This window comes from Furipterus horrens, unplaced genomic scaffold (assembly GCF_987537825.1).
Source record: "Furipterus horrens unplaced genomic scaffold, mFurHor1.1.pri manual_scaffold_12, whole genome shotgun sequence".
NCBI lineage: Eukaryota > Metazoa > Chordata > Mammalia > Chiroptera > Furipteridae > Furipterus > Furipterus horrens.
Genome location: NW_028327182.1, coordinates 45,642,608 through 45,666,985, shown reverse-complemented (window position 1 = coordinate 45,666,985; position 24,378 = coordinate 45,642,608). Strand labels below are relative to the sequence as shown.

The 24,378-nt window shown below is 40.3% G+C and overlaps 1 protein-coding gene across 3 annotated transcripts in view; it reads left to right on the top strand.

Moving 5' to 3' along the window:
• ENOX1 (ecto-NOX disulfide-thiol exchanger 1) overlaps positions 1 to 24,378 on the top strand; it is a 303,179-nt gene that overhangs the window by 212,451 nt on the left and 66,350 nt on the right. The window contains exons 12-13 of one of the 3 annotated variants that reach the window (XM_090258343.1): positions 2,982 to 3,038; positions 7,967 to 8,023. The exons of 1 other annotated variant lie outside the window; for it this stretch is intronic. In XM_090258343.1, the coding sequence (XP_090114469.1) occupies positions 2,982 to 3,038; positions 7,967 to 8,023 (114 nt within the window). The remainder of the gene's footprint in view (positions 1 to 2,981; positions 3,039 to 7,966; positions 8,024 to 24,378) is intronic. One more of the 3 variants, XM_090258345.1, reaches the window with a different exon arrangement.

Here is a 24,378-nt window from a genome sequence, read left to right as displayed (position 1 = left end):
TGATCAAACAGACATAGCTCTAACCATTGCTGTTTATACTCCTGTGTTTGCACATGTACGTTTTCTCCCTAAATGACTCCAATCCTTTGTTTTGATTTGAAGTCCAAACCCTAGTCATAAACATAGATTCTATGTTTTACATAAACTATTGCTAGAGCCTCATTGTGGAGTGCATTTTTAAAGAGCAAAGCACACACACAGTCACTGATGAAGCATGGCACTTCACGCTCCATGACTTAAAAAATAATAAATGGGGAATGTGAAGAAGATTCCTAACAACTAAAATCATTAAAACCCTATGAAATACTACTGGGAAGGAAGCATTTTTAAATCCGCTGTAATCTTTAAGTGGGAGAATTCTTTTCAAGCAAAGGCACTGAGAACACTTAAGTCCAAGTGGGCCCACAGCAGCCAGTGTATGAGGTGCTATGGGCCCTGCCAGGTTGTTTTCCTGGCAGCCCCTCTCCCAGAGCCACAGCCACCCTTGCAGATGGGAGTGTGCAGCGGACACATTCCTTTCATCTCCTTGTAGCCACCCACCTGCCCACATGTACTTAAAAACACCCCTCTCTCTCCACAAGCATTGCCTTGCAAGACTTTCTTTGTGCTTGTGTAGAGTAACTACATGTGTAAACACCTTTTCAGTGCCTGCGTAGACAGGGCCTAAGTAAATGACCTCGCTCCTAGAGCTTCTGATTATTTGGGTCTGGAGTCTTGCTTTTACACACGCGCGCGCACGCGCGCACACACACACACACACGGGAAAAGTATACCCTTCTCAAAAAACTTGGAATCTTGCTATTCAAAGTGACTGCCACTTGATGGGAATCCTGAAAAGAAAGGCTAGGTTGTTGGGGCAAAGCCTTGCCACCAGCAGGCCCCACCCCTCCAGGAAGGCAAGCTCCTTCCCTGAGTTCTCTGCTCTCTCAGATGCAGTTTGTGCAGGTCCCTCCAGGCCCTGCTGGCTCCTGCCTTTCATCTTCTCTACGAAGGTAGTAGCTTGCAACACCTGGAGTTTGTCCACAAATGCAGGTGTCCTCAGACACAATGTTGGATGACTCCATCTGGAGGAGCAGAGCAGCAAAGGGAGAATGGGAAGTTGGCCCATCAAGACAAAGCAGAAGCTTATGTGCAGCGTCAGCTGTAGGACAAGGGGAACCTGCAAGAGGGAGGCATGGCCCATGGTCAGGGCGACAATACTGGTGAACAGGGAAGGATGAGAGCAAACGGATAGCGAACAAAGATAGGGCAGAGTTAAAGGAGAACAGGGAGGAGGAAAGTGGAATTTATTTAAAGGGAAGAAGAAAAGAAGGGGCATGTTTATGCCAATAAACATGTAAAGGTGGAGCACTTTAATAGCATAGTCCTGAACTTCTGAAAACTAAAAAAACCTTCTGAGCTGACCCCACTCCAACTCACAGAAGCATGAGTTATAGGACCTAAGGTGGGATGAGTAGAGAGCGCTGATAAAGAGGAAGAAGATGAGGAACACCTACAATAAGAAAACCTTATGATAGGAAAACATAGAGGGTTTTTCTTAACTCCTTTTGTGCCCACTGATAATAGATGGTATTTGTATCACTGTGTGCTTTTCATTTATATCACACATTGCCCATGCTCCCTTATGCTTGTTATGTGTGAAAACATAAATGATGTAGCCCTAAAGAACAATGGGAAGAATTTTCTTTTGTAAAAGGGAGTGGAGTGATGTGGACGAACCATAACCAGCTCCACTGGTCCATAAGCAGCTGCCTCACGCTCAATGCCTTCATGTCATCATTTGTTTGGCAAAGCCCCTCTCTTTGTGTGAAGAACATATGGCTTTCTCTCTGAGAGTTTGAGATTGCCTTAAAAATTATAATGAAGCTTTTATAAATGACCCATGGTTGTGGACAATGGTGTGAGGATTGCCTGAGGGGGTGGGGACTGGTTGGAGGTGGACAGAGGGAGGAGAAGTGGGGACAACTATAATAAATAAACAAAAAATAATTTAAAATGCAACTGATATTTAATATTTGATATTTTTTTAATATTAAAAAAATATATATGAATAGCCAGGAAAGAAATGTTCCAATCAAACACATTGATGATATCCACACATTTATTTCTTTCAAGCTTTAAGCATTTATTCCTACCATGAATTCTTTATTTTAGACATTAAAAAATATATATGGAGATACTGCTTCCGAAGTATAGTAAGCCAGGAGGAAGTACTGGCAACACTTACTCTTTGCCTTTGCTCTCTGCTTCCACATTTCTGCTTTGGGTCAAACTAGATAAATTTCCAATTAAAGGTTTCCAGAAATTTCCTGGTAGCTGATTACTCTCGATCCTTCTGAGAAAGAGTCAGGAGAGTTGTGCTTTCAAACATTCACTGTTCAAATCTCATTTGAGAAATAGCTATTCTTCTAATGCTTCGGTGACCAAGGAGATGTCTTCCCAGTTCTTTCTTTATGAAAAGAAGCAAATCATCTTCTTTGAGGCCTTGAGGAACAATGTCAGTCATTCAGATATGTTTTCAAGAAGAACATGTGCAGTAGCACTGCAGCACATTAGAACAACCAAAATATTCATAATTCACCAGTAACGGTTAGTATAACATCATCTGGTTGGTGGCAATCTGCAAGCACTGCAGGGTTTAAGTTAATAGCAATACAGCTAGGAAATGAAATCATTTTTTATTCTTAAGAACCAATTTTTTGTACATTTTATGCCTATGGAATTGCTTTCTAATCTTATTATTAAAAAAATAATGACCAAGACCCATTTATTTTTTGCCAGCTATCAAGTTTCATAAAATATTGGTCTCAAACTGGTTTCTATAAAACTCATTAGAATTATGTGCTCCATCTGTTTTTTTTTTCTCATTGGGAGTTTTATAAAGTGTAACCTCTGATGCAACAGAGTTAGTAGGATAATATACACTTAACAGATATGCTTGCTTATTCATTTGTGGTTTGTTTGTTTTTTTTAATTTGCAGTTAAAAGGTACCAAGGAATTGGTTGAGACCAATGGCCACAGCCATGAGGACACAAATGTAGGTACCATAAACCTGGTATTTGCTCTTGCTTGATGTGGATTGAATGCTCATGGGAATGTGGCACTTTATAGCACAAAGGGAATCAGAAGCCATACCTCTTGGTGGCTTATTAAGATTACTGTGTATGGTTTGACAATAAAATGGATAGGCACTGAGATTGTTAGCTCAGGTTACAGAATGTCAATGTAGAAGTACTTGAGCTAATCTCTACCATAAAAATTCTAATCTCACTGAACTTGTCTGAGCCCTTTATACTTGCAAAGCTATAAACTAATGATGTGTTAGGAGGACACATGAAATGAGACCCAACAGGGTAATAAGTTGGATATTGCATGTATCTTTATTAAATTTACTTGTATAATGCAGGTGGTAGTGAAATGATTGCTATGTTGAAGAGGTATCAGAGCAAACCTTTTCTCCCAGAAAATATAACTGTTCTGTTTCAGACTCATAACAGTAACATGATGCATCTGTCTTCTTGATACAGATAGAATGGTATAAGACCTCAGTTAGCATTCTAGACTTCCTCTCTCAGACTTCTTGAAGTGCCCCAAATTAGTCAAGTACTCTTTGCCTTGGAAGTTCTTTAGTCTCAGGTGGAATATTATATGCCATGTAGATTATTGTCTCTCCATATGTTTTATGGTTTTGATTTTATCTTTTTAAAAATATATTTGATATCTGTATTGTCTAATTATCCTCATCACAGAAAATGTTTACTAAGCAATTCTTTTCACATAACACAGAATCAGACATGGTAATAAATGCCTGATTAACTAGAGCTAGGGGAAATTATACATTTCATGTTCACTCTTGTTTTAATTATATACAGCAGATAGCTTGACATTCAGAGTACCAAAAACTCTATTATTAATTACTGTTCCTACCAAATAGATATTTAACATATGAAGCTTATTGAGAACCTACTGTATACATGGAGCTCTGCAAAGTGCTGGGGAAGGGGTTGGTTTACAAAGAAGTGTAAGGCTTGCTGTCTGTCCTCAAAGAACTTTTAAATGAATTGAGGGGTTAAAGAGCACATGGGCAATATACAAGATGTGGTAAGTGTATGGGAAGGTGAGGCCACTGTGACGTGATATAGTTTGAAATTTGAACTTTGCTGCTTATTAACTATGTCAGCTTGACAAGTTACTTAACCCCCTAGCTTCCTTTTCCTCATTTGACAGTGCCTACTTCAGAAACTTACCATGATGTGGTCATGAGCTGAAGAACATGAAAACCTATTGAGGTTTCTTTGTGCAGGATAATTAAGAATGGCTTCCCGGATCTGTGGCATTTGGGTTTGACTTCGAAGAATAAACAGAATTGAGAGAAAGAAACCATTCATTCAGAGCTCCCATAGGACATGTGACCTAAGTAGAGTCTGTCTTCCCCGCCAGCATTTCATTCCCCCCTGTTCTTACCCTACAACTCTTCTACAGCATCCTGCCTTCCAGGGACACCTGCTGCCACATTCTCAGCCAAAACTTTCACGTGCACTCCCCTCAGAGTCAGTCTCTCTGTGCCTCCCAAGGAAGTTGCTGTTGAATCCAGTAGCCAGGAAAAGTGGCAGCATGCTTAATTTCTTGATCTGTAAAATGTGGATGATATTACCTGTCTTCCCTTCCTCAAGGCTTAGTATGAGAAGCGGAGGAGATAATGGATGTGGAAGCACTAGGGAATTGTGAGGTTCCATCTGAGTAGGATGTTACTATTATAAACTCATCTATCTGTTGAGTCAAATGATACATGTAAAGACAGGCCTAACACAATATCTGGCCCTTAGGCTCTATTGTGAGGAATGTTGAAAGGTATTTATTGTTAAATGGGAAAGTGAAAGGAGATCATCTTTGAGGTCTTTGTCCCTTCTAGAGGAAAGTTTTTAGATTTAAAAAATACTTGTCTGGAATCCATGATGTGGACTTTGTTGAAAGATAAGGTTCAGGTCAAGAAAAAAGCAGCATGGGGAGCAAGGGTGGGTGAGATATTTGTGGAGCAGTAGAGCCCAGTGACACTTGCCCCTCATCACTGCCAGCTGTGTTTCTCACAGTGCAGAGGGCTAGACTAGGTTTGACAACCACTGCTTGCTTTTTCAGGCAGTTTCCAGTAGGTGAATTATTTACTTGTCCTCTTTCTTGTCTCTAATGTTGTCTCCTTTGGGCTATTTCTCTAGCACCTCCACTAGTGTTATATGAAAGAAAAGGATCAAAAATTATTTATTTTGTGGCCACTCATTGGGAATGCTAGCAAAACATTCTGTGAAAATATTTTTAAGTGTCTGAAATAAAGTCTAGGTGTCATCTGAAGTTTCTCCCAGCCCTGTGGTAGTCTAAGGAGAATTTATTTTGCTCACTGAACAGCCATATGACCATGGCAGGTTATTTGAACTTCACCTTCCTCATCCTTAAGTATGTTAAGTGAAAGTGTGTACATAAACACCTGGCCCAGGGTATGTACTCAACAAGTATCAATGACCTCTTCCAGCAGCAATATCAGTAGTATCTAATATAGTAGGCAGTACTTTCACAGGATGAATTTTAATACAGATCATGAGGTTTAAAGCCTCTAATCCAGAGGCTGGTGACTATGACATAGATTTTTTTGTGTATATTTATTCACATATTATGGTCAGGGATTCACTATATTATCACTTATTAATAATAATTATACAGTAGATCAGGGCTGGCATAGCTGGGTATTCTTGTGAGAGTTGATAATTGGTTTTAAAAACTGTACTATTATAAAAGTAAAAAGGGAAATTTCATATGAAACTAAAAAATTACAGAAAAATACAGAGCTAAAGAAAAATAAATTAGTTTATTACTCAAAGATAACCTCTATTAATATTTTATTTTAGTTCATTTCTGCCATGTGCATGAATATGACCAGAGGGAAAAACCCATAAATAAATGGATAAAAAAATATTGTCTTCAGTTTTTTACCTTTTTGATTTCTCATTATAAGTGTTTTTCTTGTCACCAAATGTTCCTCAAAGACATGCTTCTTAATGACTGTATACAGTAGATACAAAATCATAGAGCCACATGCCTATGTGTTAGGCATTTAACTTCCCATTTTTTAACTGTTATAAATAATGCTGCAATTAGCATGTCCATAAATCTTGGCCTGCATCTCCTATATTTGTTTCCTGGGGATTCTGTATATTGATAGCTGTGTCATGAAATCTGTCAGGGAGCTTCAGATTTACAGAACCGTTTGGCATTTGGAACGCTAGTGTGGCATATCCTCCCTCTGGTATCCATTAGTCGTCCGGGAGGGATCCACCAAAAGATATGTTGAGTCTTGCAATTTACCAACAACGCTTTTGCCTTTCTCTCAAGAGTTGTGAAGCTTACAGAATGCTAGGTACACCTATTTTGGTAATTCTTCTATTGTTTTTACATTTTATTGAGCAACAATAGTATCTGACTAACACCTTGTTTGGTGTTCTTGAGGTCTCCAAACAGAGGCACCCATATGAGGCCCACCTTTGTCCACATATCACAAGATCTTCAGGGAGCCTGTGCCCAGAAGAAAAGTTTTCTAAGACTAATTCAAAACCATTAGAAATGGTTACCAGGTATAAAGGTCTTGCTCTCCAAGAGGACTGCACTTAACTGATTTTAAACAGGTTCTCTTCGTATTTGGAACTGGATATATTAATGACAGAGGGACAGTTCAACCTTTTAAGAGTACCTAAGTTTAAAACTAGTTTTTATCACAGTTCCTTTAGAGTTCTGTTATTCCAGATCCAATTTTTTTCCCTAAAAAGTAAAGCTATGACTTTTTAAAATCTCCACCTCTGAGCTGTCTTTAAATCTCTAGAAGTTCTAAATAACTAGCCTGCTTCCTGGTAGTTATGCATAACAGATACCAAACCTTAAATTAAGAAAAGGTCATCTGTCCTCATATAGCATCTTTCATGATTACCTTCCACCCGGAGGGCCCTCTGTCTATGATCCTTATATGTGTATGTTTGGTGAAAAAGTGGAGGGAAAGGGAAAAAGCACAAGAAATGTAGGAACAAGTAGGAAGAATCAAAGTGGCAGCTGAAGTCTGTGGTGTATGGGACAGTTTGGTCTGAGAGATTCTCAAGACTTTTCTCTCTTCCATCCTTGTTTCTGCTATAGGAAATCTACTACCCCACATCCTCTATCTGCACAATTCAGGCTCACACTCTAGGGTTAGAGAAATTATTTGCAATCTATAAGGAGGTTTAATCTGTGATGCTGAAGGTTACCACTGTCAAGTAAAATACCCTTTCCACCCCACAATAAAAACACAAAAGAGAAAAGACTTCAGTTTTTCACACTACCTCCATAAGAATGTAAATCCTCAGAGTTGTCTTTAAATCTGTCAGAGTAAAGATGTTAGGAGTGTACAGAAAAAATAATGTGTGAAGAATATTCTTCAGGTTTAGCACACAGCAGAAGAAAGCTACTGTTAACCATGTATTTTACTGATGTGTATGCCAGAGCCCTGCAAGTGCCAAGTGCTATGCCCAGTTTCAAACATGGCTTTCATCCTTGAGGCCAGCAATTTCAACCAGTGTGCCACAATTTTTAAAACATGCAATACCTGACCATTTAGTCAGGGGCACTGACCTCTTTCCCTTAGATTGTAAAAAATGACAACAGCCTACACAACAATAGCCATCTAGTATGAATGAATCAAAACTATATTTTGTCAGACTGACAAAATCCATATTTTGGTGTGTCACAGAAGTTTAGCAATTAGTTTGTATGTGCCATGAGATGAAAGAGGTTGAAAATCTCTGCTTTAGGCAGGTAACTGTATGTGCTAAGAATACATCCTGATTTATTAAACAAGGTGAGAAAGAGAAAGAAAATCCCCCAAAGGGAAATAGGACCATATTCTCAAAGAGCAAAAACCACCCAGGCTCTATCCTTTCCTCCCAGTAACAGCTTGCCACCTACCCTTGGGAGAGCCAATCTTGCACTAGAAGGGGAGTAGAGAAGACGGTAAGGATCACCGAACCATGAGGATCCAGACCTCCTGCCCCTCATCCCACAGGCCCTACTGGGGCACAGGAGCACCTGGCCCAGCCAGGATGACCCCAGCAGAGGCTACAGTGTGAGGCTGCCGGTGCCACCGTTCTTCCAGCCCTGCTGTCTCTCTTCTCACCATCTCCTGCTGTCCCCTGGCCTGTACCAAGTCCCTCCGTTTGAGTTCCCACACAGCCTGCCATCCTTTTTTTTTTTAGCAAATCAACACGTATTCATTGAAGTGTGAGGGTTCAGAACAGATCTAGGTGACAAGTGGCCTGGTTTCCATCCTGGCTCTGCCAGTGACTGAGCAACTCTGGGCAATGTACTGAACCCCTGAACCAACATTGTTTTCACTTCTAAAATGGAGGTGATCATCACACCTACCTCCTCAGGTTAACATGAGCATTGCCTCCAGTGCTGATGCAATCAGTACTTGTTAGGTATTAGTCATACTCCAGCCTTCCATGTGCCAAGTGCTGTGCAAGGTTTCAGGGAGATGTGGTTCCCACCCCAGGTGAAGCTGACTCACTGTCCCTACCCAAACTTGTCCACTGTTTCATCCCATGAGGACTCAGTCTCCCTGTCTTCTGGTCAGTATGACAGTGGGAATAATGGGGTTGAGGTAACTTATTTGCATGTTTCCAAAAACTCTCCAGAGACAAGACCTTTATTGGAAGTATTGGGTCCATGGAGAGGAGAGTCTGGTGGAAGTGGGGTACAGTATGGGTATATAGCTTATAAGACCCCTGAAAAACTCAACTGGAAAGTCAGAGGCCACTATGTCTTCCTTCAGGGAAGGATGGACCCATGTCTGTTACTCTTGCTGTACAGATGTCTGAAATCAATACGGTAGACTTTTCCTGGACTAATATTTCCTTTACCCTGCAGTATACAACCCTGGTCGCGTATTAAATGCTCATACCTAGGACTTGGCTTTTCCTCAAGTTACAGCTCCTGTAAATTATTGCCTTTTGCCTGCGGATGCTTCCTTCCCCACCCCCACTCCACTCTCTATGCCCTTCTGGCCCCACCACCTGCCTTCTTTCAGCTGGTTTACCATGTTTTCTGCTGTGAAATCCATAATCTCATCTGAAAAGGCCCACTCCCATCCCAATCCAGCACCCTTGGGAAGGACTGATGGCTGGAGGAGACCCTGTCAGGGCACACACTTTCCAGCAGGCTCAAAGCTCCAAGGAAGGATGAGAGAGGGAGCTGTTGTCATGGACAGGCAGAAGCTGGCTTCCTGGTTAGAGCTTTGCTTCCAGTAAACACTCAAGAGAAGTTTCCTTACCAAGCGCCTCCCTGCCAACTGACAGTGTGTTTCCGCAGCTGGGCTACAGTTTGTCCTTTGTGTCGGGGCAGAAGATGGTAGAACCTGCTTGGCCATTAGTGGATTTGGAGCATGCAACCAGATTAGCACATGTTTAAGAAAGATGACAGATTGAGTTTAGAGAAGTGGAAATACCTTCCTTCCCCAGGCCAGGTTAAAGAAAAACAGGAAAAGGAGACAAAAATTTCAGCTCTCTGTTAGATCGTCTGACATGCACATGGAGACCTGTAGCTAGAGCTGAGATCTGAAACAAACGTTTTCCATTTTAGAGCTTATACTTCCCCCCAAAAGTTAGTGATAATCTTCACTAATATAGTAGTCAGACCAATACATACAAAAATGCTCTTATCCCAAACATGCCATTTTCTTTTGGTGAAAACTTTGGAAAATGCAGAAAAATATAAAGAAAAAAAAATCTGCAATCTGTCCACTCAAAAATTAGTCTTTCCATTTCTTTGTATTTCCTTCATCTTTGTCTATATGCATATATATACATTTCTACCAGATTTACAGCATATCATATGGGTAGTTTTATAGCCTACATATTTTTCCTAATAAGTCCTGAGCATTTCCCCATGTTATTAAATGTTTTCTTAATATGACTTTTTTAAATTATATTTTATCGATTATGTTGTTACAGTAGTACCAGTTTTTCCCCTTTGCTCCCCTTTGCCCAGTACACCCCTTCCTTCCAGCAATCCCAAACCCTTTAGTTCATGTCCATGGGTCATGCATATAAGATCTTTGACTTCACCCTTTCCTATATTATTCTTAACTTCCCCATCTATTTTGTACCAACCAATTATGCTTCTTAATCCCTGCACCATATCCCCATTTCTCCCCTTTTCTCCTCCCAGCTGATAACCCTCCAAATGATCCCCATACCTATGATTCTGTTACTTTCTGGTTTGCTTAGTTGGAGGTTGTTTCTATTTTTTAGATTCAGTTGTTGATAGTTCTGACTTTGTTGTCATTTTAGTGTTCATAGTTTTGATCTTCTTTTTCTTAAGTAAGTCCCTTTGACATTTCATATAATAATGGCTTGGTGATGATGAGCTCCTTTAGCTTCACCTTGTCTGGGAAGCACTTTATCTGCCCTTCCATTCTAAATGATAGCTTTGCTGGATAGAATAATCTTGGTTGTAAGTCCTTGCTTTTCATTACATTGAATACTTCTTGCCAGTCCCTTCTTGCCTGCAAAATTCCTTTTGAGAAATCAGCTGATAGTCTTATAGGCACCCCTTTGTAGGTAACTCTCTGCTTTTCTCTTGCTGCTTTTAAAGTTCTCTTTTTATCTTTCACCTTTGGAATTTTAATCATGTTGTGTCTTGGTGTGGTCCTTTTTGGATCTAGCTTGTTTGGGACTCTCTGTGCTTCCTGGAATTGTATGTCTATTTCCTTTGCCAAATTTGGGAAGTTTTCCTTCATTATTTTCTCACATAAGTTTTCAATTTCTTGCTCTTTTTCTTCTCCTTCTGGCACCCCTATGGTTTGGATGTTGGCACATTTAAAGTTGTCCCAGAGATTCATGGGCCTCTCCTCATTTTTTTCAATTCTTGTTTCCTCATTCTGCACTGGTTGACTGTTTTTTTCTTCTTTATTTTCCAAATCATTGATTTGAACCCTGCTTTTCTTCCCTTCACCTTTGGTTTTGTGTGGATTTTCTTTCATTTCATTTAGCATAGCCTTTGCCTCTTCCCTTATGTGTTTGCCATACTTAAGCATTCTGTCAAGTCTGTGAGAATCTTTATCACCAGTGTTTTAAACTCTCCATCAGTTAGGTTGGCTATCTCCTCGTCATTTAGTTCTCCCACTGGAACCTTGATCCATTCTCCCTTTTGGGCCATACTTCTGTCCCCTTATCTTGACAGACTCCTGTGTTTGTTTGCCTCTATGTCTTAGGCAGAGCTGTCACTCCTGTTACATTGTAAGGGGCAGAGCCTTAGGTATTCCTCAGTACAGGGCGACCAGTTTCACCACGTTGTGGTGCTGTGTGGGGGAGGGGTCAGAGAGGGAACAATGCCACTTGCTCAGCACTCGCCCCTTTTCCAGGCACTTCTCCCACTTCTGTATGGGACGTGCACGTCTCCACCTGTTGCCCTGGCTGTCGTTCCCAGAGTGGGTGCATCTGCGGATGTTCTAGGACTGTGGGGGCTCTTTAAACAAGCGGACTCTGCTGAGAGACCGGCAGTTTCTTCCTCTGCCCCAACCCCCACTGGTTTGCACAGTCAGAAGCAATGAGGCTTTATTTTCCCTGGCTCAAGGACCGTCAGCTGTGTGGTCTGGTCTTGTGCTGTTGCTGGTGCTGGGAGTGCTCCCCAGGTGTCCCTCCCTACTTTTTAAAACATATGACTGTGCTTTCTGCCAGCCTACCATTGCCACCACACCTGTAGCCACCACACCTCGTCATCTCCACCCTGGCTCTGCCCCTCCTACCTGTCTGGATGAGTATTTCTTCTTTATATCTTTGTTTGTTGGACTTTCATGCAGCTTGATTTTCTGCAACTTCTGGTTGTCTCTAGTTTTGAGGTACAGTAGTTGTATTCCTCCTTAGTTGTGGAGGGAGATACAGCGTGTCTGTCTAGGCCTCCATCTTGGCTGGAAGTCTTAATGTGACTTTTAATGAGTGCCTAATACTTCATGCCACAGATGTGCTCTAGTTTATTTAATCAGTCCCTACCATGGGACTTTGAAATATTTTTTTGTCATGGATGGTAAGCAATGAATGTTCTTTTACAATGCATTAGCTAATTCATCCACCATTTAAGCACTTTTTTAAATAGAGAAGCTTTTCCACTTGATTGGGATTTGAGAGAGAGAGAGAGAGAGAGATTCATTGCTTCTTTTAAAAAAACAAGTTCAGCCCCTACATGGTAAGTGATGAAATAAACAGCCAATGATAATGTCTGGGTATTACATAGAGAGGATTCTGAGTTCTTTAACAAGAAAGGAAAATAACTCCCAAGAATATTTGCATTCTGGAAAAAAAAGACAAATAGTTTATACTTCACAGATAGTTTAGAACAATACTGAGACACGTCATTTAGGATTTTGTGCTGTGAACTACAGGTTGGTATTCTTGGTGGTCTATGGATTATGGAGCCTGTTTTTGTGTGGATCCCAGACCAAGGCTCTTAGAGCCAGGACATCACTACCCAAATGGGGTTTATCTACCCTCTCAAGAGAATACCTGAAATTCAGAAGAGTTATTAATTAAAAGATTTTATTTCTGACATGGCTATGAAAATATGTGTAACCTCCAAACTACCACCAAGAGAAGCATATATAAACATACAGAAATGACTTGAGTGTGAGGAATAATTTTAAAGTTGAATAAAACTAAAGGGCTCAGTCACAGTGTCCTTGCCTCCCATGAGATACAGCTTTGCACTGCCTGGCATGCTGATCAAAAATGAACAGGGAGGAAGTTTAGGAGCATTTATGAAAAAAGCCAGGAACCCAAAGGTGGACAGAAACAGAATTTTCTTCTAGTGTCTCTGGAAGACAGTAGGGGGGAATTGGGAGCCTCCTTTATTAAAGAAACTTCAGTTCCTACTGGCATATTACCAGGATTAAAGATAAGAAAAGAGCAAGGAACAAAGATTCACCTTTAGTAGGTGAACCGCCTCTCTCGTTAGTTCTGTAAGTTTACTCAGGAGCCATAGGGCTTCCTAGATGGTGGTAGTAGTGGTTGTTGTTTGGAATATTAAACATTCTACAGTGACTTCCACATGCCTGGTTTCTGCTCACCACACCTGAGCCCAGGACAGAGGGAGGTATGAATGTGTTGGCCAGGGCTGGCACCAGCCCTGGTCCACTCACCGTCTGTGACATTGGCCTTCTTCAAGAATTATCTGCTCATTAGGGGAAAAGGGGACAACTGTAATTGAAAAACCAAAAAAAAAAAAAAAAAAGAATTATCTGCTCAGTGCTCCCTGGTTTTCCTGGGACAGTTCTGAAATGCTGCAAAGGGAAGTTACTGTCTATTTTGACACACACTGCTCATTGCCACAGCTCACCCATCACTTTGCCACACAGCTCACTGGAATGTGGCATGCCTTTGAGGAAATGTGTAGGAAGATGACAAATAAGAGAAGTAGGTGAGAAGGAAGAAAAAAGGGGGTGAGAGGCAAGAAAGACAGCAGCAGGAAGGTGCCTGCCAGCACTTCCAAATACAATCAGCAGGCAGAGCATCAATGCCTTCACCATCCTGTCACCCCAGCAAACTCCAATAGTGAAATCTGCCTTCACTGAAGGTGTTTGTGGTGGCCCCAATATACACACTTAATGAAAACTTTAGCCAAAAATAAGGTTCTCAAATTCAAAGCAAGAAGTTCAGATGTTAATCTGCAAATAAAATATTAGTAGGCTACCTGGAGGAAACTACAACACCCACAATAAAGTGAAGTGTGTTCTAATCATTCAACCTCAGAAGTCTTCCCAGCTCTGCTGGAGATGCCTCTCTCTATTTCCTCCCTTCCCTCTCTAGGGTCTGATAAGTGGAAGTCATCCCCAGTGGCGAGTTCACTGGCTGCTACTGCAGCTTCACCTCCCTGCTTCCAGGCCTGCACACTGCACCGTGCCCAAATAGAGACCAGGATTAAAGATCAGAAAACAGTCCAGCTGCTCACCCCAGAGCCAGATATCTCATTAGCTTGTAGCCGCCTGTAACTAGGCATTGTAATCAAACAATCAGGAAGGTTGCACTCCTCATCCTTGTGCCTTTAAATCTAACTTAAGATATCACAAAACTTCAGAACTTCAACAAACCACACCTCAGTGTAAATCCCCTCCATATGTTCCTAATTCACGCAAAGAAAAAGTAAAACTGCAAAGGAAAATTGTTCTCAAAAGGAGAAGGCTTTCCCATATTCTGTTCTTTATAGGAAGACTATAGAATTTTCCATAAGAAATGTGTCCGCAGTCCTTAGCTGTGCAGGTATCAGAGCCAGAGAGGCCACCCTGCCTCTGGGCAGCCTACCCATAAACATGTGAAGAGTCACTGGAAAACTTGCAAGCAGTCCCTTGCCAGATTACGGTAGCCATTCTCTGAAAACTCGGCAGGTTCCCCTGAAAAGACTCACCAGCCTTGGAACGTTTAATGTTTTTCTTTTCCAATTTATGTTCTTTAGATTATTTTTGTTTTAAGAAAATTTGATTTGCCTCAGACTTCGCAACCCTGACACTGGCCTCATGGGGGAGATTTGTGGCTGCGATGCTCAGCATCACCATCATCTTTATTATGTCAGCTTCTCCGTGAGATTAGAGTGGCTTTCTCTGGGCAGTTTCCAGACTGTTCAGTGCATGCTGATGAGCTGCTTATGTTTATGACACTCTCAGAATCTAATTTTCACAGGCAGTTTCTTTCCATGCCAACTTTGAGAATGATGACTTGGAATGATGAGAAGGTCTACAAGTGCAATGTCTCAAGTTTCCGAACTGTGTAGGTGTAATTCCTGCCTCCTCACTACACGTAACACACACTTATACCCATGAGCATAAGCATAGTATGTCTCATAGCTGTAAGCTTATATACTGTTCCTGAATATTTTATATAACAATATTAAAATTGCTCCTCTCGGTAAGAATAGAATAATTGTTGGCCTGGTTATGTTGAATAAATGGCTTTAGTCAATAGGTCGAATTCAGCTAACTCCACCATTTATTAAAAATTCTAAGTAATTAGAATTTTTATTGATAATTTCACTTCCCATTTATCATGTCATCCTTTCTGCCTGCAATGCAAATTCCACATGTTTTAAGCCCATCTCAATTCGTGTTTCTTGGGGCCTTATCCTAAGATCAGCCCAAATCAATTACCATCTTCTCCATATTCCCACAGTATTTATCATTACAAACATTCTGAACAATCTAATGTGATAGGCCCATCCCTTCAACTCAGGTCTAAGTGCCTTATGGGATGCATTACATGTGTATGTATGCCTTAGAGAACCTAATGCAGCAGTGAGCCGATGTAGACTGGTACATTTGTAATACATTTAGAATACTTATTGATTGATGATTGAACTGATTTAGAATTTCCAGCAGCTTCAGACAGCTCTGTGAATCTGTTTGGCCTGGTTAGGTAAGAGATGCAAACATTTCCTTTTATATATTATCTGCAGGTAATCTCGGATCAACACGTTTCATTCTGGCACACTTTAAGATGTGTACATAAATCACATAGACTGTGAAAGTTAGAATGGAAGTGGTAGGGATCACCATCCAACTTTCTTATTTTACAAATTTTAATTTGGTGTATATTTTCTTGCCTAATTGTTGTGTACCTGTGAGTCTTATATTTTCAAAGACAATACTTCTCAAACTTTAGTAAGCAACAGAATCAAAGGGAGAGCTTTTTAAAACACAGATTGCTAGACTCCACCCTAGAGATTAAGATTGGGTAGGCATGGGCTAGGGCCTGAGAATTTTCATTTCCGATAAGCTCCCACATAATACCAGTGCAACCAGTCTGCAGACCACAATTTCAGTAACTGCTGCCTACTCTCCATTCCAGTCCAGATTAGGTGCTGCTCTGGGCTTCTATAGCACCTGAGACACTTGTCATAGCTTTTGTCACACTGTATTTTAATATATTTTACATGCCTATCCATCTTCTAGACTCTTATTATGCATTTTTAAATTTTGTTGTCTAGAACAAAGCCTACCATATAGTAGGTGGTCAATAAATATTTGATGGAGAGTGGAGGAGGCTGAATAAATTCCAATCAAATTATAATGAACTGAGGAGTCATGAGACCTTATTTAGTCAACTTTGTTGCTGTTCAACCCAAAGAGGAAAATATACAATTAGTAATTGCAAGGCTCTGGTTTATTAGAAAGCACACTCATTTGGAGAATATGCAGAAGATAGGTGGACTGACAACTAGCCACTCCTCACTTGTTCATCCAAGTCCACTGCTGGGCGGTGCAGTGTGTTGAGAGCCCATCTGATTACAGCCCAGTCACTGTCTTCAAGGGGCACATGGCCATTGAGGAGACAGCATATAACTAAGAGGAAAATCTACAAAGATTGGCTAAGAGGAAAATCCTCTCAGTAAGGAAAAAGACTTGGGTGGGATTAGGGGCATGCACAAAATTGAACAGTTGTGATTCCTTGAGAGGTACCTGAGACTGAAGTCAGTATAGACTAATAGCTACAGAGTCTGACTGCCTGGGGCCTACTCTTGGAACCATTACTTTTTAGCTATGTTAGGAAGTTATTTGTGCCTCAATTTTTTCATCTGTAAAATAGGGATAAAAGTACCAGAACCTGGCATTTACAAATCACTCAGTAAGACCTGCCTATTAGTATTATCATCATTATCATTAGTCATACCATTTTTTTATTCAGAGGACCTCAAATCCACATCCATGAGGTACTTTGCATTAGTAATCCAGAACACTGAGTTCCTAGAATATTGATCATGTATGGCATGTGCAAAAAGGCAGTGAAGAAAGAGAATTTGATTTTTCTGTGTTGGGAAGGGAAGGAATATTTAACATTTACTAAGATCTCATAGTACGCCCAGCAAACCTTATGAAATTTGATTTTACTTTAATAATAATTAAATGTCTCTATTTGTCATTTATCAGATTGTATCCCATCCATTCTTATTACCTAATTTACCACTACAAAGGTCAAGAAGATTCTAAATTTTAATATTATCATTAGTAATGTAAACTCAGCAGGTGAAAATTATGATAGTGGGTGCTTTGTAGCAAAGAAAAATAAGAAACATCATATTGAGAAATGGCCTGGGAAAATAACATGCCAAGAGCACCATAATACAATTAATCTTTACCAGCAATAGAGTCAGTATCATACAAGATAAATCAAACCGACTAATTCTGGATGCACATAAATACATTTAAAATTATTTCGCTTTATTTTCTTCTGTTTGCTGCTCCATTTTTATTGGTAGAGGAGATTTTTCATGTCAGCACCTTTCCAGGCTATAAAGGGAATGGACTTGCATAGATATGGCAGTGTGGATTACATTTTCACATAGTGATGAGAAACACACAAATGTTTTTGAGATCAAGTGTATTTTTTCATTTGGTAACATCTATAGTGGCATATAGTAAAACTAAAAATAAAATAGTACAACCTACACTTTAAATCATGAATGGAGTTACTGGAATACAAAGGATTTTTTTTCTCATTTTTAGGTTGTTTTTATTTACTATGAATGTCACAAAGCTATACCAAAAAAAAAGTCATTTAATTGCCAGTTCAAGACCCCAGTTTAAGTGTGGTGTGAACTGTGATAACCATAATTAAGTTATGATCCAGGCAGTGGTGATGCTCTTAGTATTTAATGGGAAACATTACAAAATTCAAATTACTCTTTCTTATCAAAGTCTTTGTTCTCTAATTAAAAATATATGTGGGGATCATCCAATTTTTCCAAATCAGTCATCGTCGGCAGCCGTCCGTCTCGAGAGACGATGGTGTAGCTTCTTAAGAGTCTATCTGCACTGCCGAGAATGGCTGTGCAGTCCGACTCGGGAGTGACACGGTATCTGTCTCCTCCCGTGTTGAATCGACATCTTGCGATGTCGCTGGAGTGTCCTCTCCAGTGAAGCTGAAGCTGCAGAGCCTGGGCAGGGTGATATGGAGGGTCTGCTGTTGCCCATGCAGCAGACCCCCCCTCTCTTCGCAGCTGAAGGGTCCAAGGGAAAGACGGAGTCAATACAGCTTGGCTTCAGGTGCGCCGCAGGAGTTGCCGGTGTTGACTACAACGTCAAACCGCCTTAGGGACTCCGGCTCCGGATTTTCTGTCGGGGTTTACTCCCTTAGCCTTTCCCCTGAAGAGGTATGCCGCAAGGCAGCAGAGGTTTTTTGGAGTCAGAGTTTTCCTTCTCTGTTTTCCAAATAGGAACTAAACAATAATATATACATATACGTATGTGTGTACACATATATGACAGATATACACATGCATATATACCAAGGTCTGTCTGGAAAAAGTCCAGCCACTGTTAATATAATGAGAACAGTATGCTTGACAACAATGTAACCTGGCAGCCAAGGAGAGTGGACTGGAATGCTCATGTGTGAACAATGACAACTTCACTGTACTAGTCAGTGGGGACAGTAGCATATGTACTGTGTGGCTGTCTCATTCAAAATGACTGAGTGAGTAGAGCAACGAATCTGCATCATATTTTGTGTTAGCTTGAACATTTCTCCATAGAAACTATTCAGATGATTCAGAAGGCTTTCAAGGATGGTGCACTGAGTGCAGCACAAATAAAAGTGTGGCACAAATGCTTCAAAGATGGTCAAGAATCTGTCAAAAGTGATCCATGTTCTGGAAAGCCTGCAACAAGCAGAACACCTGAAAATGTTGAATGTGTACAGGCAGCAATCCACAAAGATTGGTGACTGGCAGTGCGAGAACTAGAAGCTGATCTGGAGATTCCAAAATCTACTGTGTTCTGCAGCTTCTGCTACCAGAGCAGAAGCAACATTGTGTTGCAGTTGCTAATGACTTGATTCAAACCACTACCAATCAACCAGGTTTCCTTAAGAAGGTCATAACTTTGAATGGGACTGTGGCATCATTGTCCTATATACAATACTTCTTGTATCTCGTATCTTCAATAAACATCTCTATTTTTCATATTACATGACTGGATACTTTCCAGACAGAACCTCCGTATACATCTATCATATTATTATACATGTGTGAGAGGAGGATTATATATGAAATACAGCATGTGGCAAAAGTAAGTTTATAGTTTATTCTTGTATTATTTATTGATATATTTTTCCATATGAACAACTGTAAATTGTATAAAAGGCAGATACTTAAATGTTAATAGTGCTTATATCTGGGTAGTAGAATTTCAGTTAATTTTTATTTTCATTTTATATTTTGTAAAATTTCCACATTGAACATATATATATATTTCCAGTGGGAAACCCAAGAAAGATAATTATTAAGAATTAAAGTGAACTAAAGAATTGACTTAAATATTGGAAAAGAAAGGAAAGGAAAAAGTTTATGAGCTTATAGTATGGTGTCCAAAAAAGTTAATATTTAAATTAAAAACTTATTGGAAGCATTAATAATAGATACCAGTTCAAAATTAACTTTTTTACTTTCTTTAAGATAGTAAAGAAATTATTTTACTTTAAAATGACAAACCACAAATGAATTTAGGGACCAGAAGGACATAAAATACCCAAACTGATTTCTTTGTTTTTTTCACTGCCCACACAGGACAAAGGTACTGACCAAAGCTCTGAGGCCAGTCAGTTTCACCTATGGAGTTGTTTCACCTATGAAGTCTACCCTCTCCATGTAGTGACAGATTCATCTGATGTAATTCAACAAATATTACCAAAGGTCTACAATTAGTTTTTTCAAAAAATATTATTTGCAGATTTAGTATGTGCAGGGGACTCTGCTAGGTACTGAGGACATTGTTCCTATGTAAGGCAATGATTACAGGTAGAGTCATCACATAAAGTCCACGCAGGGACACTTTTGGAAGTGACAGGGACAACAGGTGCGCACTGGGACCATGTAGGATAGAGAGAGACAAGAAGCTGGGCTGCAGGGTGACTCCCAGCCCAGACCTTCCTCTGACTCGGGCCCTGTATTTCCAGCTGTCTTCCCAAGACCTCACATCCAATATTTCTAAAGTTTTGGAGCCTGTACTTCTCATTCTTTATTATCTTTAATTCTGGTATCATTATTCTGCTAGTTATCAGACTGGTTTACATTTTTTTAACTCACTTCCCTTTTCTCTGCTTCACACACAGAACTGATCCAGTCTTCCTTTATAATGGCTTCTGCACCACCACCACCCCTTTTCTTCCTTTCCCTTCCACTAAGAGGGTGCTGCCTTATTACCACATGCACGGTTCCCTTGCCCGAGCCTATTCACCTGCTCGCCGGTCCTGTATGTGGGCCGTGCTTGGTCATTGGAGTGCTGCTTTGACCTCGGCTTTTCTCCACCAACGTCTTCCAAACCAGGAGAACACATGAGCTGCATCTTCTTCGTTCCCAGAACTCTGCCTTTGCAATCCTTCCCTGCTGCACACAGACCATGGTTACAAGTCATACTTGTACAAAACGAACTCTGTCACCATCTAACAGAAGCAGGCAGGCAGCCCCGTCCCTAGCAACACTGCTTCTCAGCCAGGCCCCTGCTGGATTCCGGCCTTGCTCCCTTTTATAGTCATTACTGTGCAGGAGTCACTGCTCATTGGTCCTGCCTGGAGCCCCTGAGGGCTTCCAAATGGCCAGGACTGTAGGCAGCCTTGCTCAATAGGTACTTTCAATTGACAAAGATGATAATGGGTGCCAGGAGTGCAATCAAGAGAGGCAGCCTAGCACAGAAGTTAAAACTCTGGATCAAGAAAACACTGGTTCAAGTCCCGAGTCTGCTTCTTATTGGTTGTGGGTGACCTTCAGCAAGTCATTAGCCTCATTATGCCGCAATTTCCTCATCTTTAAAATGAGAAAGCAATAGTACTGACCTCATAGGGCTGTGATAAGGGTAAAACGAGTTCATATTTGTACGGTTCTTATAATACTACCTGCACATAGTAAGCACTATATAAGTATTTATTAAATAAAATAACCAAGGATGACCTAAAAGGCCACCTGGAGAAATGCTGTATCTGGATATCTCCAGCACCTAAACCATACCTGTGTCTCTTGAAAGGCTCCTTTTTATTACCTATAACTAGTTCTCTCCTATTACCTATTTTAACCTTAGCAGTTGGAAACCTTAGAAAACAGTTCTTGGAATGATCTAAGAACATAATGCATGTACTCTGTGGCCAGCAGTTGAACCCCAGTGAGGTGGAACATCTTAGCATATCAAATGTGGTTGTATTGTGATGAATTGCTGAATCTTGGCTGAAGGCAGGAGTCCTACATGTCTGCTTTCAAATTGTCTCTCTGAGGCTGGAGCCTGTTGGGCCTCTTTCCTCCTCTCATTCAGACCCTAAACATCAAAGGCTTCTGAGGAAATGGCACAGGTGGGTGGGAGCCCACAGCCCTCTGGACTGTCAGTACCAAGCTTCAGCAACTGATATTAGCGGGGCCTTGGGACTTCTTACCCACAGAAAATTCCTGATATCCTGTTTGCTCTTGGGAATTGACAAATTCTCACTTTCCCTTGAAGCATAAGAAATTTTAAAGCTTACTCAGTCACTCATTCTCACCAATCCTTTCCTCATCTATTTTTTTTTTTATTGCTTTTCTCCCTCTACCTCCTCTTCCCTTCCTAATTTTTATTGGCATTGAAATCCAGGATAAGCACATACTGTCTGTACCAAGTTGGCTGCCTCATTCTGAAGAGAAGTTCCAACTCAGGGAAAAGGACACAGAGCAGGCATAGAATTTTGGAACAAAATCACACTGTAGATTATCTGTTTCTACAAATAGAAGTAAGGAAATTAGGGTACACAGCAAGTCAATGGCAATTAAAACCAATGTGCTGTGTACAAATCCATCATTTGTTTACTATTTCAGCCCATGTTTTGTGGGTCACTCCTTCATTTATCAATCACTGGGCACCTGCTACATGCTAGTCACTGGCTAGTCATTGAAGAATAGCTTGAAGATTATTGGAGACTCGCATGTCATTTAATGGATTGCTTGTGGTACTTTGACAAAAATAAGAAAACATTGAGTGGAGGATATTGAAGTATCTGACTGGCATCTTGACTATGGTCTGTCTACAGAGACTCAGGTTTTATGGACCCTAATAGTTGAGTAAGGTCTAGAAGCAAATGGCAAAAAAGACCATGGAATAAGGAAAGCAGAGAAGGAATGAAAGCCTTGTGGTGTGGTGTTGGCAGAGTGGGAGGTGACATGGTCAGTCTTTACTATGCAGATCTTGACCACCGTCCCACTCACCTTGCATGCACTAGTAGCTATAAGGCTGCCAGCCCCTGGAGGACCACAAGGGAAGTCGCATTATGGTGGTCTCCCTAGTTAGTGTGTGTGTGTGGCGGGGGGGGGGGGGGGGGGAGTGGCACTCTGTGTGTTATTCAATGAAGTAGTCAGCTACTCTCTGTGCTTACACATAGCTCTTCAAAAAGTCATCTGTATGTCATTAGCTTCTTATTTCTTTTTAAATTATAAGGATAGCAGTATAACAACATTGCCATAGAACATGTAGAAAATATAAAGTATGCACTATTTGAACATGTAGAAAATATAAAGTATGCACTATTTGTACACTATACAGTTAGCTTATATATTTTTGCATACATATTTTTATATGATTGCAGTCATGGTTTTATACATAATTCTTACATGGGTTCAGTACCACCAGCATGTATTATGGACATGTTCTGTATCCAGTCAGTCCTGTGAATAATAATGGTAATAATGATGCTAAAATATATTCATAGATGTTATAATTTTCAGAAGCAACATCTCACATATGACATTTAGTTCTCAGAGAAACCCTGGGCAATAGGCATAGGTTATTATCCCTGTCTTACATAGAGGAAGTTAAAAGATGTCCTGCCTGAAGTTATCCAGTACATAAATGATAGTGACAGAATTAGAACACAGTTGCACTTGGCCATGCCACTTCACCTTGTCAGATATTGTGACTGCCCTAATGGAGTTGCTGGTTTTGTTGAAGAAACAACCACCAGTGAAAGTCAGTTCTGTCTAAATGTGTAAGTGATCAATTACCACATAAGTGACAAAGGAATTGTGTTGGAATAAGGGAAACTTGCAAATAGCTTGGAACAAATGCCTCTGAGAGATATGGGACTTGTATTGTGTATAAAAATGTAATTAGGGAGTGGTGAAGAAAAGGGAGGAGAGGGCTTGCCCAAGGTGGACCAGTTGTTAATGGAAGATCCAAGGCTAAAGTATGCTCTCCTACTGCCTCATGGCCATCTCTCATTTTGAATTCGAACTGAGCAGTGGTAAATTCAGGCAGACAAGTCCAATGATCAGGGGATGACAAGAAAGTTCAGAAGTTAAGTGCAATGATAGTTGAACCCATGAAAGTGAAAGAACTCTGATTTAAGGGAAGAGAGGAGGAAAAAGAGGAGACTGAACTTGGGCAAGTACCAAAGTTAGAGTATAAGGAGAAGAAAATTACCTTCTCCATGTGTGCTGGGCCAGCAGAGAGAATGAAGAAACCAGTGAAGACTAAACAAAAAATTAAGAGGAAAAAGACCAAGACCTCTTATATAACAGAAGCAAGTGGGGCAGATGGTTTAAAAGTCACTGATGTCAAAGATGTTAAGTTTCACATGTTAAGAACGTTGAGAAAATACAGGCAGTCACTGAAAATCTTTCAAAGGGTAGTTTCATGGCATGGCTGAAGAGAAAGCTATTTCAAATGGCAAGGCAGGAGACACAGACTCACATATTCAAGAAGCTTTGCAGTAAAAGAAAACTGCACCAATGTTAAGGAGGCCCCAGGAATAATGAAATGAAGGGAATAATGAAAGGATTTTTTAAACTAGGGAAGCCATTATTCTTTGTTCTTAGGAGCTTGGGTGGGTAGAGGGAGACAAAAACAAAACAACAACAAAGTACTATTATAGCTCAATAAATTATTGAAAAAGAACATTTCTAAATGGACAAATTACTTTGATCATTTCTCAATGTAATAAGTATTCTTAAAGGGGAAATTTCTGCCTTCAAGTAGCTAACTCTTTGAGAAGTCTAAAAAAAGAAGGCCATGATATCTAGTTCCTGGTTATTGAAAACCTCCTAAGAATCACAGAAATTACAGTTAAAGGTAGGAGAGAAGACTATTAGATAATCTTGTACATTCTCCTGCCAAGTGCAGAATTGTCACCTATTGTGCACTTTCTAGTTTGGAATGATTTTTACTCTGTCAAGTGAACAATGTTATCACCACTTCCCTTAGAATACTATTTCATAATCCTATTGAGCTCTCTGTGAGGAAACTCTTGATCCCCATCCCAAAGTCCTTTCCCTCTGTATACTTTGCATGTTATTAACAATTTGTTTAGAAACCTCCTTTACTT